The sequence below is a fragment of the Balaenoptera musculus genome, chromosome 3 (assembly GCF_009873245.2).
Source record: "Balaenoptera musculus isolate JJ_BM4_2016_0621 chromosome 3, mBalMus1.pri.v3, whole genome shotgun sequence".
Classification (NCBI taxonomy): Eukaryota; Metazoa; Chordata; class Mammalia; order Artiodactyla; family Balaenopteridae; genus Balaenoptera; species Balaenoptera musculus.
The window spans coordinates 61,691,248-61,707,871 of record NC_045787.1 but is presented as its reverse complement, the minus strand read 5'-3'; the positions used below and the strand labels follow the sequence as shown (position 1 = coordinate 61,707,871).

Sequence of the window (16,624 nt, the reverse complement as noted above, 5' to 3'; positions counted from 1 at the left end):
AAGTATAAAAGTCAACTCATGAGTGGGAAAGAGGGAAGTTGTTGTTTAATGAATATAGTGTTTCCATTTTGCAAGATGAAAAGCTCTGGAGATCTGTTTCACAACAATGTGAATATATTTAACGCTACTGAACTGTACATTTAAAAATGGTTAAGATGATAAACTTTTACTGTGTTTTTTATTGTGTTTTTTACCACAATAAAAAAAATTAACTTAAGACAACTGATTCATAATCCAAAAAACTTTCATTGAGGAGCTATCCTTTTTATGTATTCCCTGCCCTTGAGGAATTTTTGCTTTAAATAGTCAATTGAATTTTAAAGAATTTAAGAAACAAAGTATTTTTATTTACTCACATAGTTATAATTTCCAGTGCTCTTCTTTCCTTCCTGTAGGTCTGAATTTCCATCAGGTACCATTTCCCTTCAGCCTGAGTAACCTCCTTTAGCATTTTTTATATATATTTATAAATATATATACATATATATTTTGTCTTTACTACAGGTTGCGTTTTCCTATTTCTTCACATGTCTAGTCATTTTTGGTTGTATATTAGATATGGTAAATGAGATGATGTTATAGAGCCCATAGATTCTGTTATCTTTCTCTGAATATTCAGTGTTGAGTTTTGTTTCAGCAAGCAGCTAAATGACTTGTATAGTCATCCCTTGGTATCTGAGGGGGATTGGTTCCAGGACTGTCCACCCCCCCACCCCCACCACCTCCTGGATACCAATATCCACAAGTGCTCAAGTCCCTTATATAAAATGGCATAGTACATTCGTCCCTTCGTATCCATAGGTTTCACATCCACCGTGGGTATGGAGGGGTGACTGTACTTTGAAGTTTGGGAGGTATAGACTTATGCTTTACTAGTTGGTTTATTTCTGTTTTGTTCTTAATTCTAGGGTGAATCCTTGAGTCCTGGAAAATCTTTATTTCTAAGGCATAACCCTTCTGGGGTTTCAGTGGGAAGCTTAAGGTGCTTGCTAAGACCTAATTTGGTGGGACTCTAACCTCAAAGTGTTTTCTCTGTGGTGAGCACTACCACGGCTTAGCTCATTCAGCCTTCTAGCTTTTCTCCCATACCCCTGAACTCCTTGGAGTCCTACTTTTACATGTTCAGTTCAGAAGTCAGCCAAAGATTTAAGGGGTGTCTATATGCTTTTTAGAGGTCTTTTTTTCATACAGTTCCCTGAATTTCTAGTTGCTTAAGCTGTTCTGAGGCATCCCCAACTCCTCAGACTCCTTGAGAAAATAAGATCTCAGGTTTTTCCTTGAGTTCTAGTCAAGCAACTCAGCCAGACTGCACAGTGCCTTCAGGCAAAAAGATGTGTAAGTGTGTATCTCACCGAGTATGATGCTTTCTTTCAGTCTTTTGCCCAATTTGGTCATTCACCAGGGCCTTCTAACAGTTGATGTTTACATTTTGCCCATGATTTGCAATTGTTATCTGAGGGAAAGGTAATCCAGTACAAGCTACTCCATCATTATCAAAACTAGAACTCCTCGTGAGGAATATACTACCTAATTGAGCAAAGAAAACTAATATATATTAAACAGTAGGGAAATAATTCCCAAGATTTTTTAACAGATGTTCACTGTTGTGGACCAGCGGTCAGGAGAGCCTTGAGCACTTGAGTAGATGGGAATGGCTTTCTGGAGAAGTGCGTTCTGAGCTGAGAGTTGAAGGTTTGGTTAGTTTTGAATGGTTTTCAAAGGTAAGAGAAGACATTCTAGTTAAGTCAACAAGATGGATATGAGCATGGTTTGTTCTTAGGACAAGGAGATTTGCCTGCTTTTAGTTGAAAGTGCATAACTAGGTGTCTTGAGCAATGAGATGTTTAAGTAGTTTGTGGCTAGCTTATGGAGGACCTGAGAGTTTAGATTTGATGCTATGAAAAAGATGAGCCATTGAAAGGCTTTTAATTGGACAGTCACACAATGAAAGATGGTTATTAGCAGTTTGCAGAAGAGATAAAAATAGACAAAGGATATAATTAGGTCCCCTGGCAGGTCATTGTTTTTGTTTACACCTGGATGATAAGGGTCTGCACAAGGCTATTAGAGCGTGAATAGAAAGCAAGAAAGCGATATGAGAGGTAGAGTGACAGAATATGGAGGTTAATTCAATATTTGGAAAATGTGAGGGAGAGAGATTTGCTGTTTCCTTAGTAGTCTACAATTTATTATATTTTAGTCAATTAAGATGTATGAGATCCTGACGTGTAGAGAGCTTTGATAAGGTGTGTGTGTGTTTATGTTGACTTCTGTCTATTTTGACTGTTTTTGGATGGTATAACTTTTAGGGATAATGCCGTTCTCTGTTCTCTCAAAAAATAGCAAGTGCACATTAGAAGTTACGTTGCTCTCTGGACCCTCAGTAAATTTGTATTGAGTAGAGAACTGTTCTCTTTTGCTCTAAGAACAAATTGATGTGAAGATATTCTAGTATCAAATGATTTAAGTTGTATTTTAAGCATATCTTTTCTTCCAGATTCCTTTACATTTTAGAAATGTCTTTGAAAAATTTTTCACTTCTGCAAGGCCAGTTTTCAGAACCCATATTTAATTTGAAGGCTACAGATGGAGGGCAGATGGCTGATTTTGGATTTGTTTTCAGAAGAAATTTTTAAAGAAGACTTTCGTTACAGGGGTTCTCTACTGTCATTAATCACTTAATTTAAGTTTTCCTAACCTTTTCATGACCAAGTCTAATTATTTCCTTTGGTCTTTTTCCTTAGTCCCAAATTGATATTTTTTTTTAATTTTTAAATTTTATTTATTTATTTTTGGCTGCATTGGGTCTTCGTTGCTGCGTGCAGGCTTCCTCTAGCTGCAGCAAGCGGGGGCTACTCTTCTTTGTGGTGTGCGGGCCTTTCATCGTGGTGGCTTCTCTTGTTGCGGAGCACGGGCTCTAGGTGCACGGGCTTCAGTAGTTGCAGCACGCAGGCTCAGTAGTTGTGGCTCTCGGGCTGTAGAGTGCAGGCTCAGTAGTTGTGGCACAGGGGTTAGTTGCTCCATGGCATGTGGGATCTTCCCGGACCAGAGGTGGAACCTGTGTCCCCTGCATTGGCAGGCAGATTCTTAACCACTGTGCCACCAGGGAAGTCCCCTAAATTGATATTTTTTAAAGAATCAATTCTATTCATTCTACTCTGTCAGTATGTCTCAAAATTAATTTTGATATATTGATCCAAAATTCATTAGTCACCTATCAGGGACTTATATGTCTACAGCAAGAAATCCTTTGAAATTGTCGTGTAATTTAACCTGTGTTCTCATTTAATTTTAGGTTACTGAGCTTGAATGTGTTAGTAGTCAAGCAAATGCGGTGCATACCCATAAGACAGAATTAAATCAGACAATACAAGAATTGGAAGAGACGCTGAAAGTGAAGGAAGAGGTATTTGCTACTTCTCACTTGTCTGTAATCTCACTAAAATATGTGTACAAACATTACAGTCTATGTCAGATTTAAAGGTACTTTATGCAGTAAGGTCAGGTTGTGGGGTGTTTTTAGGATGAAATTTTTCTTGAGTGATATTAAGCTTGTTCATATTTTTCCCATCCCTGTGTCTGTTGTTATGAACTACAGTGAGGCAGTCAGACTGAGATACTGCCTCTTGCCTTCTGTATGAGAGTTGCATTCATACAATCAACAGAAAACCATTAGAAGTTAAATGAATTTTACAAGCTGTTCCTTTCTCTAGTTTCCAGTCAAAAGATTTAATATCCCAGGAAAGAATTACATCCACAAAGCTTGAAGCAACCTTAAAATGTTCAGACTGCTGTTTCTTAGCAGTGCTGTACCAAAGCAACCAAGCTGATTTGTTGCTTAAGATTATACTGTACTAGACAACATACCCATAAAGATGAATTTACCCCTTGAAATCAGTATAAAGGAATGTTTTTTAAGTCATCTTTTTTCTACGGACTGGGACAATAATTTCAGGGAAAAATAAGGCCTTCTCTTTCCTTGATATAGTTAAAATATTGTTAAAGACATTGCTCTACTTTTTCTAGGAAATAGAAAGATTAAAACAAGAAATTGATAATGCCAGAGAACTACAAGAACAGAGAGACTCTTTGACTCAGAAACTACAGGTGAGCTATAATAAAATTTTTATTCATTTCTGCATAAATGAGAGTCATCAATCATTCTTTCACTTAGTAATGACTTTTTTTCTGCAACTCCATTTTGTAGGTTATTGGTCACTTTTCTTTTCCAGGACTTCTGATTCATGCCTGATCATTGATTTTTCAAATATTACTTGATAACTTCATCTACATAGCTTATCATCATAGACGGTCATTTTATAAATTGTCTTTAGTAAATTATTTTAGAAATGTCTACTTTTTAACATAAAAAGTACTCTGAACTTAAAGAAAATTTCTCAGATGGATTATATTCAGTTTTGGAATTCTGCTCATTTTTTTTCACTCTGAACTAATGTATGAATTACAGCAGTAGTTGTGCCCTAATGGAAGTCAAGGTAGTGTTCTTTTTCTTTCTTTGCCCTAACTAATTTTACTCACTTTTCTCTGCATAAATAGTATGCTTCCTGACTCTAATTCACATATACATATCCTGTGTCAGTGGTAATCAGCCTTGGTTGGGGAAAATTTCTCAAAATTACAACCAAAATCTCCTGCTGCCAGCTCAGGCACTTTTCTTACACCCCATGTCCTCAAGAAGGGTTAGGACCACTTCAGGGTTTGGAGTAGTTATAAATGTATGTATAAAGTGATGAATTTGGGACAAAGGGTGATAAATGGGACCTGAAAGCCTAGGATTGGAAATAGTACCTAGATTATTATAAGAATGACCAACACTTATTGAGTGCTTACTATGTACCAGATACTGTGCTTTACTTATATTATGCATTTAATCCATAGAACAGTCATATGAGGAAACTAAGGCTTGGATAAGTTAACTTGTCCAACCTACATTTAAATGAGCGCAAATTCTGTAACAGAGACCCTTCATAAAACAAACAGTTTCTTTATATGAAATGAGATATTTCCTTCTTTCTCTCCCATCACTGACTTTCAGCAGTCTACGAAAAATGAAGTTGCTTGTTTTGGTCTGCCCTATTAAACAGTGTTCCTATATTTAACCATTTGTGTAGATTAGTTGTTCTCAACTGGGGTTAGTTTTGTGCCCCAGGGGACATTCAGCAATGTGTGGAGACATTTTTGATTTTCTCAGCTAGGGTAATGGAATTGATATTTAGTAAATTGAAGCCAAGGTTGCTACTGAACATTGAATTATCCAGCCCAAAATTTCAAGAGTGCCAAAGTTGAGAAAACCTTGGTGTAGAATTAAAATATGAAGCATGTAATCAGTGCTGGAAGAAATGGGAGAAATGCAGGCTAGTTTTGTCTTTTGTTTTGGTTTGGCTCCCCTTGTTTAATTACTTGCTTTGATACAGGCAGTTGCTAAGCACTTACACATATTAGCTCTAACTCTCACAGTAACAGGTATGGTATCCCCATTTTCAAAGAGAAGGCAGCAGTTTAGAGGTGTTAACAAGTTTAATTAAAGCACTTAGAAAGTAGTGAAGCCTAGATTTGTTTTGATTCTAAAATCTCTGTTCTTTCTGCATTACCACACTGTTTCAGCAGCCAAGCATCCAAGCCATCCCTAACAATTCTTGGGAAATTTTTTTTCAGTTATGTATACATTTACATTGTCCCAGAGAAACCAAGAAATGATTTATTCATATCAAACTTCTAAATGTATTTCATCATTGATTGAGCAGTAATTGAATTTTACAGCTGGCACCTAGAATTGTGACTATCAATTCTTACCTGTTCTTTCACTGAATATCAAAAATACTTATCAAGACAGCCTACCTGGAATAGGACAGGGAAACTTCCAGAAAACCTAAGGGTGAATTCTAAAAGGCCAAGCCACAGAAATAACCTGTATTTTTCCAATTTGAAGAAAGTTCCTCCTTTATAGCCTGGCCCCTCCTACCTAAACATCTGCTTGTCAAAAGTTCCAACACTCTTGAACCTCCATTCATAAATTCAGTCCAAAAATTGGGATCATTAAATATTTGGAATGGTAGAGGAACTTTGAAATTGCAGTGCATGGATTTGGATTGTAGGTATGAATATGGATAAAAAATTTGTAGTTATGGGTAAATTAAAAATAGTATGATATGATTTTTCCAATTTGCAAGTGTTTTTTTTCCTCAAATGTCAATGTAACATATGCTCATTGTAAAAAATTTAGAAAAGTGTAATTTAGCAGGGAAAAAAACCCCATAATCCCATCATCCTAAGGCAAGTGTTTAGAATTTTATTCCCCCAATGTTTCTTTGGATAACTTTTTCTTTATGTGAGACATATAGATACCAATTTGTTGTCTTACTTTCCTAACTTAACATTATGTCATAAGCTGCATATGTCATATGGCTGTATAGTGTTCTCCTATATAGACATACCATAATATTCTTCCAACATTCTTACAGGGATGGTTATTTGTTTTCAGTGTTAGCTGTAATAAATAATGTCATAATGAATCTTTTTACATAATCCTTGCCTTTCTCATTATTTCCTTAAGATGAGCTTTTTAAGAAGAATTACTAGGTGTCAATGTTTTTAAATTACTTATGCTGAGAAATTGATGTCAGGAACAGCAGGATACCCTCTGGATATTGGTCTCCTCCCATCTTTGCTGTCTGATAAGGAACAAAGGGGTAGCTTACTATTTTTTTAGTATTATCATTTTTTTGATTACGAGTTTTCCATATGCTTATTGTCATCCTTCTGTATCTTGGAGACACCAAGTACATTTTCACCTTAGAGTACCTGGTGTATCCTTGCCTGGAGGTCTAAGCCCCCAGATCTTCAAATGCACTGGTTTCTAATGTAATTTAGGTCTTGGCTCACATGTTAATTTCTCTGATTTCCCAATTTAAGCACTACTTTGCAGGCCGCCACGCCCCCTCCCCCAGTACTCTTTATAATATTACCATGTCTTATTTTCCTTGTAGCAGTTATCACCGTATGAAATGATCTTGTTTTTTTTTTTTAATTTTTAAATATTTATATATTTATTTATTTATGGCTGCTTTGGGTCATAGTTGTGGCATGCAGGATATTTCATTGCAGCATGTGGGCTTCTCTGTAGTTGTGGTGCGTGGGCTCCAGAGTGCACAGTCTCAGTGGTTGCAGCGCACGGGCTCCAGAGCACGTGGGCTCTGTAGTTGTGGCACGTGGGCTCTCTAGTTGTGGTGCACAGGCTCAGTAGTTGCGGCATGTGGGATCTTAGTTTCCCAACCAGGGATCGAACCCGCATCCCCTACATTGGAAGGAGGATTCTCAACCACCAGGGAAGTCCCAATGATCTTGTTTTTTTAATTTATTTTTAAACTTTTTATTTTGAAGAAATTTCACACAGAAAAGTTGCATGAATAAGACAAAGATTTTTCATGTACCTTTCACCCACATCCCCCAGATGTTAACATCTTTGCCATATTTGTTTTGTTTTATCATTATGGAACTCTCTCTGTATATATTCATATTTTTTTCCTAAACGTTTGAGAATAAGTTCCAAATATGCTATCCCTTTGCCTCTAAACACTTTAATGTGTATTTTCTTTTTTTTCATATTTAATTTTTTAATTAATTTTATTGGAGTATAGTTGATTTACAATGTTGTGTTAGTTTCTGCTGTACAGCAAAGTGAGTCAGTTACACATATACATATCCACTCTTTTTTAGATTATTTTCCCATATAGGTCATGACAGAGTACTGAGTAGAGTTCCCTGTGCTATACAGTAGGCTCTTATTATCTATTTTATATAGAGTAGTGTGTATATGTCAATCCCAGCCTCCCAATTTATTGCTCCCCTTTCCCCTTTGGTAACCATAAGTTTGTTTTCCACATCTGTGACTCTATTTCTGTTTTGTAAATAAGTTCATTTGTACCATTTTTTTAGATTCCACATATAAGCGATATCATATGATATTTGTCTTTCTCTGTCTGACTTCACTCAGTATGACAATCTCTTCAATGTGTTTTTTCTAAGAGTAGGACAGTCTCTTAGATAACCATCAAAATCAAGAAATTATCTAAAGACTTTATTCAAATTCCCATAATTGTCCTAATAATCCTCTTTATAACAAAATTTTTAAAATTGTTTTTCTGGTCCAGGATTCATTCCAGGATCACAAGTTGCATCTAGTTGTCATGTCTATTTATTTTGTTGTTTAAGTTGTCCCAGATTTGGCAAGTGGGAACCTTTTTAATCCTGCTTCTGTGTCCTTTGGATGTGACCCTATCATTTTTTAAAGAACTTCATGTTTTAGCTCAACTAGATATTCCTAGTTGTATTTATCAGCTCCAGCCTTGAAATTAGCTATTTCTTCAAAGAAAAATTTTTTTTAGCAAAGTTTGGCATTTAGAAACCAAGTTCTGGGCACAAGATATACCTTTTGCTATTGAGATGTCATTGTTTCTAGGCTCTATTAATGATCAGAGCTAGAAGTACACACATAGCACATTATGTCCATTACAATAGCTATATTGAAAAAAACAAACCTGAAATCATACTCATACCTCCCACTGCAGTCCAGTACTATGGAGTTCATTTTAGCCTTCCCCATTTTCCTGTTAGTAACTCCTTTCCCCAATATTGTTATAAAGCAGAAACTAACACACCATTGTGAAGCAATTATACTCCAATAAAGATGTTAAATAAGTAAGTAAATAAGACACAAAAAAAGAAACCACAATATGTTTATTTGCTTGCTTAGTCCTTGAAAGCACAGAAAGTAGTTTCTAATTGATACCACTGCCAAAACAACAACGACAACAAAACTCTACTAACTAGAGATCAGTATTCTTTTTGTCCTTAGCCTGTGTTCAAAAGTTAGGTTAGTTCTTCCACTCCCCCTTTTCAATTGGTTAGTTATTCATTTGAAACACACTTATGTTCATTTGTATCTTATTATATTCCATTTTAGTTTCTTCTTCCCCATCCTTTATTTCATATTTGTGTGCATTTACAGAGCGTATGAAACATTAACATGGTTCTAAAAATCAGAACTATTCAGGAAGATATCTTCAGGGACACGTCATCCTGTCCAATCCAGTCTACCCCCATTCTTGCCCCCCATTCCCAGCTGCCCGCTGTGGTAACCAATCTCATTAGTTTCTGGTATAACCTTTCTGTGTTTCTTTTTACACAAATGAACAGATATGTCTCTTTCTTAATTTCCTCCCCTTTTTTCCCTATGCAAATGGTAACATACTCTAGATTACTCTTCCGCACTTTGCTTTTTTTTAATCTAAGGTATGTCCTGGAAATCACTCTATGTCCTGTCAGTTCATAGAGACCTTGTTCAGTCTTTTTTTTGGCTGTATAGTACTTCATTTGCATGTGTGATAGTTTTTTCAACCACACTCCTTTATATGGGTATTTAGGTTGTTTCCAGTATTTTGCAGCTGTACTACAATGAGTAATCTTGCACATAGGTGTTTTGTTATTGTTGGAGGTGTATCTACAGGGTGAACTCTTAGAAGTGAGATTTCTAAGTGAGAAGATCATGTAGTCAAATTCCTCTCCATGATGGGTTGTGCCAGTTTTCCCTTGTATCATCAGTGTGAGAGAGTGCCTGTTTCTCCACAGCCTCACCAACAAAATGTGTTCTCGTACTTTTTTAACTTGTGACAATGTATGATAGGTGAGAAATGATAGTTTTAATTTGTGTATCCCATATTATGAGTGAGATTAAACATCTTTCATAAGCTTAAAGGCCATTTTGGTATCTTTTTGTACCTATGTAGATTGTGTATTCTTGTTTTTGCCCTTTTTTGGTCCTTCTTCCACAAAATTTCAAGAGTTCTTTATGTATCTGCAATTATATGTTACAAATATTTTCTCTCAGTTTGTCAATGTTTTTTGACTTTGCATAAGATGGTGGTGTTGTTTTATGTAGTAGTCAAATATATCATTCTTTTCTTTCATTGCTCTAGCTGTCAATCATAGTTAGATGGCTCTTTTCCAAACTCAAATCACTTAGGAATCCATCCATATTTCCCTTTAGTACTTCTGTGGTTTCATTTTTTACATTTAGATCTCTGAGTCATTTGAGGTTTGTCCTTCTGTGTGTGGTGTGAGATATGGATCTAACTTTATCTTTTTCCAAATGTCTATCTAGTTATCACTACCATTTATTTAAAACTTTATCCTTTTTTCCAGAGATTTGAGATATTCAATTTCCATGTGTGTTTTGGTGTATATCTGGACTTCCTATTCTATTCTACTAGTCACTCTTATCTATTCCTAGTACCACACTGCTTTAATTGTAGAGGCTTTACAGTATGTTTTAATATCTGATAAGGCCAATCAGTCCTCATAGGCTTTCTTTTTCATTGTTTTTTAATATATTCTTACATGTTTATTTTTCCATACAAATTTTAGTATTAACGTTAGAACCAATTTTAGTATCAATGAAAAGTTTAGCTCTATAAAAAATTTCATGGGGATTGCTTAAAATTTATAATGCTAGTTTAGCAGAAGTGTGGTTTCCATCCTATCCAAGAATAAGGGATGTCTTCTTATTTGTTCACATCTACTTTTGTGTTTTTCGGGAGCATTTTAGGATTTTCATGCTGTGAATTTGGCATGTTTCTTGTTTATTTGTGAATATTTAATATTCTTTTTTCCTATTGAAAATGGAGTTTTCTCTACCATCGTATCTTTTAATTGATTATTGTTTATATATTGGTTTGGCCAAAAAGTTCATTCGGGTTTTTCCGTAAGATGTTACGGAAAACTGGAATGAGCTTTTTGGCCATCCCAATATACGAAAGCTGTTGAATTCTGTTTGCTAATTTTATATCCCTCTACCTTACTAAATTATTTCATTGTTTGAACTAGTTTTGTCATTTATTCCATTTATTCTCTAAGATTTCCTAGGTATACTAACATATGATCTGCAAATAGAAATAATTTTACTTCTTTTCTTCCAGTTCTTATGCCTCTGTTGATTTTTCCTGTTGAATTACACCTGTTAAAAATACAGGTACAGAGGCGTAGTCAAGGTGGCCTACCAGAAGGACGCGGAATTCGCGTCTCCTCACAACTAGGGCACCTACCAGGCACCAGTGGGGGACCACGGACACCTAAGGGGACAGGAGGAACCCCCAGCAATCGGCTTACAGGATCTTGGTTCCCAGGCCAGAGGTCGGGCCCAAGCTCCTGTGGTGGGAGCTCCAAGTCCAAACTGCTGAACTAACAGAGAACCTCAGACCCCGCGGAATATCAGTTGGAGTGAGGCCTCCTGGAGGTCCACATCTCAGCACCAAGACCCGGCTGTATCCAACTGACTGCAAACTCCAATGCTGGACATCTCAGGCCAAACAACCAGTAAGACAGGAATACAGCACCACCCATCAAAAAAAGAAACAAAAATGAAACGACAAAAAAAAAATGTTACAGACGAAGGAGCAAGGTAAAAAACTACAAGACCAAATAAATGAAGACAAAATAGGCAACCTCCCTGAAAAAGAATTCAGAGTAATGATAGTAAAGATGATCCAGAATCTCGGAAACAGTATGGAAAAAATACAAGAAACATTTAACAAGGATCTAGAAGAACTAAAGAGCAAACAAACAGTGATGAACAACACAACTACTGAAATTAAAAATACTCTGGAAACAATCAATAACAGAATAACTAGGCAGAAGAACGGATAAGTGAGCTAGAAGATAAAATGGTGGAAATAACTGCCAGGGAGCAGAATAAAGAAAAAAGAATGAAAAGAATTGAGGACAGTCTCAGAGACCTCTGGGACAACATTAAACAAACCAACATTCGAATTATAGGGGTCCCAGAAGAAGAAGAGAAAAAGAAACGGTCTGGGAAAATATTTGAAGAGATTATAGTCGAAAACATCCCTAACATGGGAAAGGAAATAGCCACCCAAGTCCAGGAAGCACAGAAAGTACCATGCAGCATAAACCCAAAGACAAACACACCGAGACATATTAATCAAACTATCAAAAATTAAATACAAAGAAAAAATGTTAAAAGCAGCAAGGGAAAAACAACAAATAACATACAAGGGAATCCCCATAAGGTTAACAGCTGATCTTTCAGCAGAAACTCTGCAAGCCAGAAGGGAGTGGCAGGACATATTTAAAGTGATGAAAGGGAAAAACCTACAACCAAGATTACTCTACTCAGCAAGGATCTCATTCAGATTCGACGGAGAAATTAAAACCTTTACAGATAAGCAAAAGCTAAGACAATTCAGCACCACCAAACCAGCCTTACAACAAATGCTAAAGGAACTTCTCTAGGCAGGAAACACAAGAGAAGGAAAAGACCTCCAATAACAAACCGAAAAAATTAAGAAAATGGTCATAGGAACATACATATTGATAACTACCTTAAGCATGAATGGATTAAATGCTCCAACCAAAAGACACAGGCTTGCTAAATGGATACAAAAACAAGACCCATACATATGCTGTCAAGAGACCCACTTCAGACCTAGGGACACATACAGACTGAAAGTGAGGCGATGGAAAAAGATATTCCATGCAAATGGAAATCAGAAGAAAGCTGAAGTAGCAATTCTCATATCAGACAAAATAGACTTTAAAATAAAGACTATTACAAGAGACAAAGAAGGACACTACATAATGATCAAGGGATCAATCCAAGAAGAAGGTATAACAGTTGTAAATATTTATGCACCCAACATAGGAGCACCTCAATACATAAGGCAAATGCTAACAGCCATAAAAGGGGAAATCAACAGTAACACAATCATAGTAGGGGACTTTAACACCCCACTTTCACCAATGGACAGATCATTCAAAATGAAAATAAATAAGGAAACACAAGCTTTAAATGACACATTAAACAAGATGGACTTAATTGATATTTATAGTACATCCCATCCCAAAACAACAGAATACACTTTCCTCTCAAGTGCTCATGGAACATTCTCCAGGATAGATCATATCTTGGGTCAGAAATCAAGCCGTGGTAAACTGAAGAAAGTTGAAATCGTGTCAAGTATCTTTTCCGACCAAAACGCTATGAGACTAGATATCAATGAGAGGAAAACATCTGTAAAAAATACAAACACATAGAGCTTAACAATACACTACTTAATAACCAAGAGATGACTGAGGAAATCAAAAAATTCATAGAAAGAAATGACAATGAAAACACGATGACCCAAAACCTATGGGATGCAGCAAAAGCAGTTCTAAGAGGGAAGTTTATAGCAATACAATCCTACCTCAATAAACAAGAAACATCTCAAATAAACAACCTAACCTTACACCTAAAGCAATTAGAGAAAGAACAAAAAAACCCCAGAGTTAGGAGAAGGAAAGAAATCATAAAGATCAGATCAGAAACAAATGAAAAAGAGATGAAGGAAATGATAGCAAAGATCAATAAAACTAAAAGCTGTTTCTTTGAGAAGATAAACAAAATTGATAAACCATTAGCCAGACTGATCAAGAAAAAAAGGGAGAAGACTCAAATCAATAGAATTAGAAATGAAAAAGGAGAAGTAACAACTGACACTGCAGAAATAGAAAGGATCATGAGAGATTACTACAAGCAACTCTATGCCAATAAAATGGACAACCTGGAAGAAATGGACACATTCTTAGAAAAGCACAGTCTTATGAGACTGAACCAGGAAGAAATAGAAAATATAAACAGACCAATCACAAGCACTGAAATTGAAACTGTCATTAAAAATCTTCCAACAAACAAAAGCCCAGGACCTGATGGCTTCACAGGCAAATTCTATCAAACGTTTTGAGAAGGGCTAACACTTATCCTTCTCAAACTCTTCCAAAATATAGCAGAGGGAGGAACACTCCCAAACTCATTCTACGAGGCCACTATCACCCTGATACCAAAACCAGAAAAAGATGTCACAAAGAAAGGAAACTACAGGCCAGTATCACTGATGAACATAGATGCAGAAATCCTCAACAAAATACTAGCAAACAGAATCCAACAGTATATTAACAGGATCATACACCACGATCAAGTGGGGTTTATCCCAGGAATGCAAGGATTCTTCAATATATGCAAATCAATCAATGTGATACACCATATTAACAAATTGAAGGATAAAAACCATATGATCATCTCAATAGATGCAGGAAAAGCTTTTGACAAAATTCAACACCCATTTATGATAAAAACTCTCCAAAAAGTAGGCATAGAGGGAACCTACCTCAACATAATAAAGGCTATATATGACAAACCCACAGCCAACATCGTTCTCAGTGGTGAAAAACTGAAAGCATTTACACTAAGTTCAGGAACAAGACAACATTGTCGACACTCACCACTATTATTCAACATAGTTTTGGAATTATCAGCCACAGCAATCAGAGAAGGAAAAGAAATAAAAGGAATCCAATTCGGAAAAGAAGTAAAACTGTCACTGTTTGCAGATGACATGATACTATACATAGAGAATCCTAAAGATGCTACTAGAAAACTACTAGAGCTAATCAATGAATTTGATAAAGTAGCAGGATACAAGATTAATGCACAGAAATCTCTTGCATTCCTATACACTATTGATGAAAAATCTGAAAGAGAAATTAAGGAAACACTCCCATTTACCATTGCAACAAAGAGAATAAAAATACCTAGGAATAAACCTACCTAAGGAGACAAAAGACCTGTATGCAGAAAACTTATTATAAGACACTGATGAAGGAAATTAAAGATGATACAAACAGGTGGAGAGATATAGTATGTTCTTGGATTGGAAGAATCAGCATTGTGAACATTGTGAAAATGACTATACTACCCAAAGCAATCTACAGATTCAATGCAATTCCTATCAAGCTCCCACTGGCATTTTTCACAGAACTAGAACAAAAAATTTCACAATTTGTATGGAAACACAAAAGACCCCGAATAGCCAAAGCAATCTTGAGAAAGAAAAATGGAGCTGGAGGAATGAGGCTCCCTGACTTCAGACTATACTACAAAGCTACAGTAATCAAGACAGTATGGTACTGGCACAGAAACAGAAATATAGATCAATGGAACAGGATAGAAAGCCCAGAGATAAACCCACGCACATATGGTCACCTTATCTTTGATAAAGGAGGCAAGAATATACAGTGGAGAAATGACAGCCTCTTCAATAAGTGGTGCTGGGCAAACTGGACAGCTACATGTAAAAGAATGAAATTAGAACACTCCCTAACACCATACACAAAAATAAACTCAGAATGGATTAAAGACCTAAATGTAAGGCCAGACACCATCAAACTCTTAGAGGAAAACATAGGCAGAACACTCTATGACATAAATCACAGCAAGATCCTTTTTGACCCAGCTCCTAGAGAAATGGAAATAAAAACAAAAATAAACAAATGGGATCTAATGAAACTTAAAAGCTTTTGCACAGCAAAGGAAACCATAAACAAGACGAAAAGACAACCCTCAGAATGGGAGAAAATATTTGTAAATGAAGCAACTGACAAAGGATTAATCTCTAAAATTTACAAGCAGCTCATGCAGCTCAATATTAAAAAAACAACCAACCCAATCCAAAAATGGGAAGAAGACCTAAATAGACATTTCTCCAAAGAAGATATACAGATTGCCAACAGACACATGAAAGAATGCTCAACATCATTAATCCTTAGAGAAATGCAAATCAAAACTACAATGAGATATCATCTCACACTGGTCAAAATGGCCATCATCAAAAAATCTACAAACAATAAATGCTAGAGAGGGTGTGGAGAAAAGGGAACGCTCTTGCACTGTTGGTGGGAATGTAAATTGATACAGCCACTATGGAGAACAGTATGGAGGTTCCTTATAAAACTAAAAATAGAACTACCATATGACCCAGCAATCCCACTACTGGGCATATACCCTGAGAAAACCATAATTCAAAAAGAGTCATGTACCAAAATGTTCATTGCAGCTCTATTTACAATAGCCAGGACATGGAAGCAACCAAAGTGTCCATCAACAGATGAATGGATAAAGAAGATGTGGCACATATCTACAATGGACTATTACTCAGCCATAAAAAGGAACGAAACTGAGTTATTTGTAGTGAGGTGGATGGACCTAGAGACTGTCATACAGAGTGAAGTAAGTCAGAAAGAGAAAAACAAATACCCTATGCTAACATATATATGGAATCTAAAAAAAAAAGAAAAGGTCATGAAGAACCTAGGGGCAAGATGGGAATAAAGACGCAGACCTGCTAGAGAATGGACTTGAGGATACGGGGAGGGGGAAGGGTAAGCTGTGACAAAGTGAGAGAGTGGCATGGACATATATACACTACCAAACGTAAAATAGATAGCTAGTGGGAAGCAGCCGCATAGCACAGGGAGGTCAGCTCGGTGCTTTGTGACCACCTAGAGGGGTGGGATAGGGAGGGAGGGAGATGCAAGAGGGAAGAGATTTGGGGACATATGTATATGTATAACTGATTCACTTTGTTATAAAGCAGAAACTTACACACCATTGTAAAGCAATTATACTCCAATAAAGATGTTTAAAAAAAAAAAACCTAAATGTAAGGCCAGACACTATAAAACTCTTAGAGGAAAACATAGGCAGAACACTCTA

The 16,624-nt window shown here is 36.2% G+C and overlaps 1 protein-coding gene across 2 annotated transcripts in view; it reads left to right on the top strand.

The window, feature by feature from the left end:
* HOMER1 (homer scaffold protein 1) overlaps positions 1-16,624 on the top strand; it is a 126,187-nt gene that overhangs the window by 100,315 nt on the left and 9,248 nt on the right. For both annotated transcript variants that reach the window (XM_036847660.1, XM_036847662.1), the window contains exons 7-8: positions 3,296-3,406; positions 4,027-4,107. In XM_036847660.1, the coding sequence (XP_036703555.1) occupies positions 3,296-3,406; positions 4,027-4,107 (192 nt within the window). The remainder of the gene's footprint in view (positions 1-3,295; positions 3,407-4,026; positions 4,108-16,624) is intronic.